The following is a 9,430-nucleotide window of genomic DNA, read 5'->3' on the forward strand; positions in this document are numbered from 1 at the left end:
GCCCCGCCGGGCCAGGGCCCCTGCACCCCCTCCTTTCCCAACGCCGCGGCACAGAGCCTGTGTCACTGCTGGGGGGGAACTGTCCCAGAGCCGCAGGCAGCTAAAGCCAGCCATGGACTGCTCACAGCTAAACCCATCCGGCGCGGCTCCCTGGGACCGGCGGGTCCCTCTCCTCTCCACGCGGAGCCGGCGGAGCCAGCGGGAGCCGGCGGAGCCTCCTGTCTGCAGCCAGCACACTCCGCGCTGAACTGAAGAGGACACCACGCAGCCAGCAGCACAAAGGGAGCGAGGCTTTCTCCACCGTAAAGCCCGAACAAGAACACTCTTCAAGGTGGCGGCTTCGGAGTCAGAGAGAAGAGAAAGCGAGTCCTGTGGGACGGAGCTGGAAATGGAGATGGGAGAAAAGAGGGCGGTGCCGCGATTCTCGCGCGTAGCTGAAAAACCTTCCTGCAGGCCGTGGTAAGAAACTGTAATATCACAAACTGTTTGTCTCTTTGATCCATTTGGAGTACATGGTGGGATGAAAAGTTCACCCGTGGCCCGTGAAAATTGTGAAAAGTGCCTATGCCAGGCTATATAGAAGTATTGAGAGGCTTTTAGAGACTTCCTTTCACAAAAAAACCCCAAAACCTGTGAAGGATACAGGATGCTTTGTTCACTAAATATCAAGTAGCAGGAAACCAGCTGCCTATACCTAGATAAGAGCCAGAGACAAATATGTGCTTGCCCAATCCCTATCTGTACTTGCTTAATCAGCTTTTAGTTCCAGGACCTTGAGCATAATGACCATACAAGGAGAGGTCAACCAAAAGACACCGGAGGATGACTACTAACCTTCATTCTGCGACCACCAGGAGGAAAAAAAGACCCCCTAGCAGCAAGTCACACATGCGCAGAATGCCATGAAAAAGACACGTTAACCGGAAAAGAGACTGTATAAGAAGGAACTGGAACTGGCGAAAGGTGCGGCAGTTGGTGGAGCGGAGACTCCCCTGCTGCCCAGCGCTGTAATTGCTTTTGCCTTGCTTGCTTGCTGCTAATAAATAAAATTGTAATTAGCAGATTGAGTCTCAGAATTTATTACAAATTGGTGCTGTGACTCGGATGCAACTTGTACGGCGGGGTAACGGCTCTACCGGGGAGGCGCCCCGCCGATCTGTCGGCGGCCCTGGTGGTCCCGATCCCTACCTCGGTTGCACCGACGAACCTAAATTCAAGGCATTAGGCAAAGGAAGCTGGCAGACCCTGTAAATTTTGTGCACAAAGGTCCGGACGAAGACGCAGGACGCTTGAGTATCTGTGCGGAAGGATCCGTTCGGTCTAGGTCAGGTATCCTGGAGTGCTGCGAGTGTGTGCATGAGAGGGGAACCGGCAGCTCGGATTCTCCAAGCGAGTGTGGACCCTCAGTAGTGCGGTTCTCATTGCCCGCGAGGGCGTGAGCCACGAACCAGGGGAAGCGAGTGAATCTGCACCACAGACGCGCTTGAGGGCACTCCAGAAGATGGGACAGGGGAAAAGCAAGCCCTCCGTACCCATAAAACTTCCCCCGGTGCATAGAGATAGCCCACTGGGGTTTATGTTAGATAATTGGAGACATTACCCTAGCACAGGGGGTAAGGATAAAGCTAAAATGATTCATTATTGTATAGAAATATGGGGCGGGAAGGAAATTTCCCAGGGTGTTTTCTGGCCTATGTTTGGATCATCTGAAGGATGGGTAAAGCAGAAACTTAACACCTGGGTGAATACAAAAACTCCTTTTAGTCAGGAAGAGAGTAATTATGCTAGCGTTTGGGCAGCAACACCTGAGGATGAAGTGCTCCTGTTTCCCCTTAAGGAAGGAAAGCGAAAGAAAGATAAGAATAAGGAAGAAGACATCCCTTTGATCCCTCCCCCTATGTACTCCCTCAGGATCCCCAACCCCCAAATGCGCCTCTAAGGGAGCCCCAGGGGGTGGGAGGTAACCCCGAGCCCCAAGAGGAAGAACAAGGACCTATGACTAGGGGCCGGGCCAGACAACATAACTTATACCCATTAAGGGAAATGCCCATGGGAGGCCCGGGTCCTCAACCCGCAATAGGATTCATCTCAATACCCCTTAGTTCTAATGATGTACGGGAATTCAAGAAGGAGATGGGGAACCTCCTGGAAGATCCACTGGGGGTGGCAGAAAGGTTAGACCAGTTTTTGGGGCCCAGTATATACACTTGGGGTGAGTTACAGGCCATATTAAATATTCTTTTTACGGCCGAGGAAAAGAATATGATTAGGAGGGCAGGAATGCGAATATGGGACGCACAACATGCGCAAGGACCTTTAGCAGATACTAAGTGGCCTCTGCAGGATCCCAATTGGAATCACCAGCAGCAGGCAGACCGAGGTCACATGCAGGATCTGAGAATAATTATAATACAAGGAATTAGAGAAGCAGTGCCTAGAGGGCAGAATATTAACAAAGCATTCAATGAAAGACAAAAGAAGGAAGAGACACCCACAGAGTAGTTAGAGCGCCTGAGAAAGAATCTGCAGATGTACTCGGGTTTAGACCCCGAAACACAACTAGGACAGGCATTGTTAAAGACACAGTTTGTGGCTAAATCATGGGAAGATATCAGGAGAAAGCTGGAAAAACTAGAAAATTGGCAAGATAGAGGTTTAGATGAATTGTTGAGAGAAGCACAAAAAGTGTTATGTTAGAAGGGATGAAGAGAATCACAGGAAACAAATAAAAATGATGGTGGCGGCAGTTAGGGAGACAAGAGGAAACGATCCTCCCCCTCCTCGCAGACCGCGTCAAATGCCCCAGAGAAATGGGGGAGGGGACACGCGAGTAGAGAAAAAGGATGTAAATGTGTGTTTTTATTGTGGAAATAGAGGGCACTTTAAGAGAAACTGCAGAAAAAGGCTGAAGGATGAGAGGATGTTTAAAGAAGATTAGAGGGGTCAGGGGCTCTATTTGCTGGGGGCACGGAAACATCAGGAGCCCTTGATAAAAATTAAGATAGGTCCTCAGCAGCAAGAATTTGAGTTTTTGGTAGACACTGGAGCGGAACGGTCCACGATACAAGTATTGCCCGCCGGGTGCAAAATTTCCTGGGATACTGCCCAAGTGGTTGGGGCAAAAGGGGAACCCTTTGAGGTCCCCATTATAAAGAATGTATTAGTAGAACCAGGATCTAAAATGGGAATAGGGAGCCTTTTATTAGTTCCAGAAGCTGATTATAATTTGTTAGGAAGGGACTTAATTATAGAGATAGGCATTAATGTAGAAGTAGTGAATAAAGAATTAAAAGTTAGACTTTGTCCCTTGAGAGTGGAGGATGAAGAGAAGATTAATCCAGAAGTATGGTACACCCCAGAGAGTGTGGGAAGACTCGACATACCTCCCTTCTCGGTAACCATTAAAGATCCTGAGGTGCCAATAAGGGTCAAACAATACCCCATTTCTCCAGAGGGAAAAAGGGGATTAAAACCCAAAGTTGACAGGCTACTGAGTAAAGGTCTTTTAGAACCTTGTATGTCCCCTTTTAACACCCCTATCTTGCCAGTAAGAAAGGCAGATGGGTCATACAGACTAGTTCACGATCTAAGGGAAATAAATAAAAGAAAGTAGCGCGCTTCCCGGTAGTGGCCAACCCTTATACCTTATTGAGCAGATTAGGTCCCGAAAATCAGTATTATAGTGTAATTGATCTTAAAGATGCATTTTGGGCATGCCCCCTAGACGAGAGAAAAGTAGAGACTATTTTGCCTTTGAGTGGGAAGACCCAGTAACACATAGGAGACAGCAATTAAGATGGACAGTGCTCCCCCAGGGATTTACAGAGTCTCCGAACTTATTTGGACAAGCCTTAGAGCAAATCCTGCAAGAATATCAGACTAGAGAAGGAGTGGTCCTCATTCAGTATGTAGATGACCTTTTAATTGCAGGAGGAGCAGAGGACAAAGTACGAGCAGAAAGCATCAGACTATTGAATTTTCTCAGTGTTAAAGGACTAAAAGTATCTAAGGCAAAATTACAATTTGTGGAAGAGGAAGTGAGATATTTAGGCCATTATCTGAGTAAAGGAGAAAAGAAAATAGACCCTGAAAGAGTAAAAGGGATTCTGTCCATACCACCCCCTAAGAACAAAAGACAAGTGAGGCAGTTAGTGGGTCTAGTGGGGTATTGTAGACAGTGGATTGAGAACTATAGTAACAAGGTTAAGTTCTCATATGATAAGTTAAGCCAAGAGGGTTTAATAAAGTGGAGCGAGGAGGATGACCAACATCTAAGAGTATTGCAGCATGATCTAGTCAATGCCCCTGTCCGGAGCCTACCAGATTTAAAAAGACCTTTCTATCTATTTATAAATGCTGACAATGGAACGGCCCATGGAGTACTAACCCAAGAATGGGCTGGAAAAAAGAAACCTGTGGGGTACTTATCAAAATTGTTAGATCCTGTCAGTAAAGGGTGGCCCACATGCCTGCAGGCAATAGTAGCTTGTGCTCTCCTGGTAGAAGAGGCTAACAAGATTACCCTCAATGGAGAACTAAGGGTATTATCCCCTCATAATATTAGAGGAATTCTACAACAAAAAGCAGACAAATGGATAACTGACGCCAGACTCTTAAAGTATGAGGGGATCCTATTAGACTCCCCGAAATTAACCCTGGAGGTGACAACGCTACAAAATCCTGCTCAGTTTTTGTATGGAGAGCCCGATGAAGCTAAATTGGCCCATGATTGCCTGTTAACCATAGAAGAGCAAACTAAAATAAGACCAGATCTTGAAGAGGAAGAATTAGAAGAAGGGGATAAATTGTTTGTAGATGGATCATCTCGAGTAATCAATGGAAAAAGGGTATCCGGTTATGCAATAATAGGAGGGGAAGAGTTTAAGGTGATAGAATCAGGACCATTGAATAGATCCTGGTCCGCACAAGCCTGTGAGCTTTATGCCGTGTTACGAGCACTGCAATTATTAAAAAATAAGTTAGGAACAATATACACTGATTCTAAGTATGCCTATGGGGTTGTGCACACTTTTGGAAAAATATGGGAAGAACGGGGACTAATAAATTCCCAGGGAAAGGACTTAGTCCATCAAGATCTAATAAAACAAGTGTTACGGGCTTTGAGGGGGCCAAGAAGAATCGCTGTTGTAAATCTAAAAGGACACCAGAGAGGGCTGGACTTCAAAAGCAGGGGAAATAATGCAGCAGATCAGGAAGCAAAAAGGGCCGCACTATTAGCGTTACGACCTACTCCCAAAGAGGATCCAGCAGCTGAGAGAAGGAAGTGCCATACTTGCGGGGGAAATCTACAGGACCCTCCTTGCTATGCTTGTTGGGACAATTGGGGTATGGATGCTATAGAATGCGCCTGTGAGACACCAAGGGCTAAGCATTGTCTTTTCCACGGTAAAATTTGGCAAATTTATAGTTTTACAGCCCAAGAGAAAGAAAAGATGCAGAAAATGGGATTGAGAGAAAATTCGAAGGGGGAATGGAGACTCCCAGAAGATGACAGGATCGTACTACCAAAATCATTAGCCATGGAAATTATGAAGAGAATGCATAGCAAAACACATTGGGGAGCACAGGCATTGGTAGACCAGTTTGCCATTAAGTATATGTGTATCGGAGCAAATGATCTGGCAAAACAAATAGTGAGGGGATGTGTTATTTGCCTAAAGGTAAATAAGACGAACCTAAGGAAATCCCTAATGGGGGGACGGCCTACAGCATATAGGCCATTCACCAACATTCAGTTAAACTTCACTGAGTTGCCAAAAACTGGAAGATATAAGTACCTACTGGTAATAGTGGACCATTTAACCCATTATGTAGAAGCATTCCCGACTGCAAGAGCAACGGCGCAAGTGGTAATTAAAACCTTGTTAGAACATATTATCCCAAGATACGGGATAATAGAAACCATTGATTCAGACAGAGGACCACATTTTGTGTCAAGAGTGATCAAAGAAATCATGACAGTAATGGGGATAAAATGGGACTACCACACTCCCTGGCACCCCCAAAGCTCGGGGAGAGTGGAAAGAATGAATGGGGAAATCAAGAAGCAACTGACAAAACTTATGATAGAAACCAAATTGTCATGGGTAAAGTGTCTACCTCTAGCATTATTGAACATTCGAACCCAACCTAGGTCAGACATGGGAATATCTCCTTTCGAAATGTTGTATGGAATGCCCTATAATATGGAAGAGCCTCAAGACCACCCAAGCCTAAGAGATCAGAATATAAATATGTATATCACAAGTTTAATGAAGTATAGAGAGAATCTGTGGAAAAAGGGAATGCTAGCCCAGAGACCTCCATTAGACCTGAAACTACACCGGGTACAGCCAGGAGATTGGGTGATGATAAAATCCTGGAAGGAAGCAACCCTACTCCCACTGTGGGAAGGTCCTTATCTTGTATTATTTACCACAGAGACTGCAGTTAGAACAGCAGAAAAAGGATGGACGCATGCTAGCAGAATCAAAGGACCAGTGACGGGCCCAACCCCCGAGTGGCAGGTGACCAGCCGCCCCGGAGACCTGACATTAAAGATTCAGAAGAAAAATCATTCATGAGCAAACATCGAGTAGAATATGCACCGGAACCATATTATACTGAGGAAGGACTAATTCTAGCGCAGATGTTAAAATAAAGTGTGGGGACCCCAAGTGTCACTGTTATCCGTTTGTATGCTACATCTGTAAAGTATGCGGGGACAAGTGGTGGAGTCACTGTAGGCGAAGGGTTCCCCCTAGAGGGGTTTGTATTCCTTGCTGGACGCTCCAGCGGAACTTAACTGATTGGATCTTAAAGTATAAGGTGGTGCATGAAGGATTAATAAAAAAAGAATCTAAAAAATGGTGGAAGATCTTTGCATACGGGATTGAGCCAAAATATTATTGCTATCATCCTAATGAGCCAATCCCCTTTATAGTTGAAATTATTAATTGCACCTGTCGTACCCACCTGAAGGGAATCCGGTGTGATACACCTCAGGTTAAGAACTGTAACTGGGACTCCTATGTTAAGAGGCAAAAAGAGCGACAGAATTGCCCCCAGGGGTCTCCTGAAGAATACTCTTGCTGCCGAGAAGATGGTACCCCTCGTGGCTCGAAGCAACCGAGTCGACGAGCGAGGCAGAGGAGTAGAAAGCTGTGGAGGAAAGAACCCCCAGAATGGGATAATAAAACTACGCTCATGGAAATGCCTCAGAAGTAAGATTAAGAGCAAGGATCCCTGGAGGGAGGGCAGGTCGCAGTGTGTAAATTGGAGGAATCCTCGAACATACTTTTGTACTCTCCACGCCTTTAGTGATGCTCGTTGCTTGACCCGGCATATTACCCTCCTTGTGCTTACATTGTATTTAAATGAAGCTAGCGCAACAGAATCCCTATCACACCAACCATTTAAATGGTCATTAATACGGTGGGAAGATCAAAAGGTTATACAAACAGTGACTACGCCAAGTAACCCAAGCTTTAGTTGTCAACTCTGTGATCTTATACAAGTAAAACCATGCCTGAACAAAAAAGGATTCTATTTCTGCCCAGCATCTAACCCAGGGAAAACCTATTGTAACTGGCCTGGACACTACTACTGTGCATACTGGGGCTGTGAAACAGTCGCCTTTGGGTTTTCCCCTGGAGGAGGAAAAGACAAATATATCAAGGTCGGGTGGAGGCCCAGCGGGTGTCAGCCCCCAGAGGTAGGGCCAGACACAGGAATAAAGCAGGGCGGAAATTGTCACGGAATTCAGATAAATGTGACCAATAAAATGGATTCCGGATGGGCAATAGGAAAAACCTGGGGAGCTAGATTATGGGAATCCGGTACAAATCGGGGTGGGCACTTTCTGATAAAAAGGGAAGAGATACCACCGAGTGCTGAAGCCATAGGCCCCAACGTAGTTATTAACCCCCCTATAGAAATTCAGTCCCAGGGTAATCGAGCGGCAGAGGAAGACCACACTGCTCAAACACCGACTATTTATAATCAAACTGAATCAGACCAAAAGGAATTGAGGGAATACAGCACCTTATGGAAAGTAATGCAAGCCAGCTTTGGCATTTTAAATAAGACCAGCCCAGAACTGACAGAAGGATGTTGGCTATGCTATAATATCAGGCCTCCCTTTTATGAGGCTGTCGGAATAACGAGTAAACCACAAAGACTCAACGAGAGCAACCCAAAACAGTGCTCTTGGAAAAAGAACAAAGTGAGTGAGCAGGGGATAACACTTTCCCAAGTATCAGGACAAGGACGATGTGTAGGTACTGTTCCCGAAGAAAAAAAACATTTATGCAACATCACAGTGAAAAATCCGAAGCAGAGACAGCCAGCAGCATGGTTAATCCCGGCCGCCAATACCAGATGGGTCTGCCAAAGCATAGGAATAACTCCTTGTTTGTCCCTTGAAGTTTTTAATCATACTCATGACTATTGTATTCAGGTAACCATCATACCTAGAACTACTTACCACCCTAAAGACTATGTTTTCAAGCAACATATCACCCCTGAACACCACTTGATGAGGAGGGAACCTTTCACCACCCTAACCATAGAAACCCTCTTAACAGTAGGAGGAGTGGGAGCTGGAACAGGAATAACCTCACTAATTAGCCAGCAAAAAGAGTTTAAAGCACTAAGGATCTCTGTAGACGAAGATTTAAGTAAAATAGAGCAAGCAATTGACAGATTAGTCAAGTCAGTCAGGTCACTGTCAGAAGTGGTCCTACAGAATCGCAGGGGACTAGACTTACTGTTTTTACAACAAGGGGGTCTTTGCGTAGCACTCAAAGAAGAATGCTGCTCCTATGCCGATCACACCGGAGTGGTAATAAACACCATGAATGAATTAAGAAAACAGCTAGAACAAAGGAAACGAGACAGGGAAGCATACCAAAGCTGGTATGAAAACTGGTTTAATCATTCCCCCTGGCTGACTACATTGCTTTCAACCATTGCAGGACCATTAATTTTGTTAGTGCTTGGACTCACCTTTGGACCATGTATATTTAATAAACTAATTTCTATAATAAGAAGCCGCTTAGAAGCAGCACACCTTATGCTTGTTAGAGCTAAGTATAAACGAATACTTGAAGAAGAAAACTTAAGAACATTAGAACTGGCTAAACAAGAATTGCAAAGATTCAGTGAACAAAAATGAATAAAGAAGAGAAATGGGGGATTGTGAAGGATACAGGATGCTTTGTTCACTAAATATCAAGTAGCAGGAAACCAGCTGCCTATACCTAGATAAGAGCCAGAGACAAATACGTGCTTGCCTAATCCCTATCTGTACTTGCTTAATCAGCTTTTAGTTCCAGGACCTTGAGCACAATGACCATACAAGGAGAGGTCAACCAAAAGACACCGGAGGATGACTACTAACCTTCATTCTGCGACCACCAGGAGGAAAAAA

At 45.3% G+C, this 9,430-nt stretch overlaps 1 protein-coding gene across 1 annotated transcript; it reads left to right on the top strand.

Moving 5' to 3' along the window:
- Positions 1 to 6,655: 6,655 nt before the first annotated feature.
- Positions 6,656 to 8,609, top strand: LOC125318789. Its single transcript, XM_048289720.1, has 2 exons — positions 6,656 to 8,004; positions 8,333 to 8,609. The coding sequence occupies exons 1-2, from the start codon at positions 7,031 to 7,033 to the stop codon at positions 8,358 to 8,360; spliced, it is 1,002 nt and encodes a 333-aa protein (XP_048145677.1). The 5' UTR covers positions 6,656 to 7,030; the 3' UTR covers positions 8,361 to 8,609.
- Positions 8,610 to 9,430: the final 821 nt, after the last annotated feature.

Source organism: Corvus hawaiiensis, chromosome 31 (assembly GCF_020740725.1).
Source record: "Corvus hawaiiensis isolate bCorHaw1 chromosome 31, bCorHaw1.pri.cur, whole genome shotgun sequence".
NCBI lineage: Eukaryota > Metazoa > Chordata > Aves > Passeriformes > Corvidae > Corvus > Corvus hawaiiensis.

What these genes read in the sequence shown, in the direction of transcription:
- LOC125318789 (XM_048289720.1), top strand. Translation starts at nt 7,031, where the DNA reads ATGTTAAGAGGCAAAAAGAGCGACAGAATTGCCCCCAGGGGTCTCCTG. An exon ending in ACACCGACTATTTATAATCA is followed by an intron (nt 8,005 to 8,332) that starts AACTGAATCAGA and finishes GTGAAAAATCCG; the next exon opens with AAGCAGAGACAGCCAGCAGC.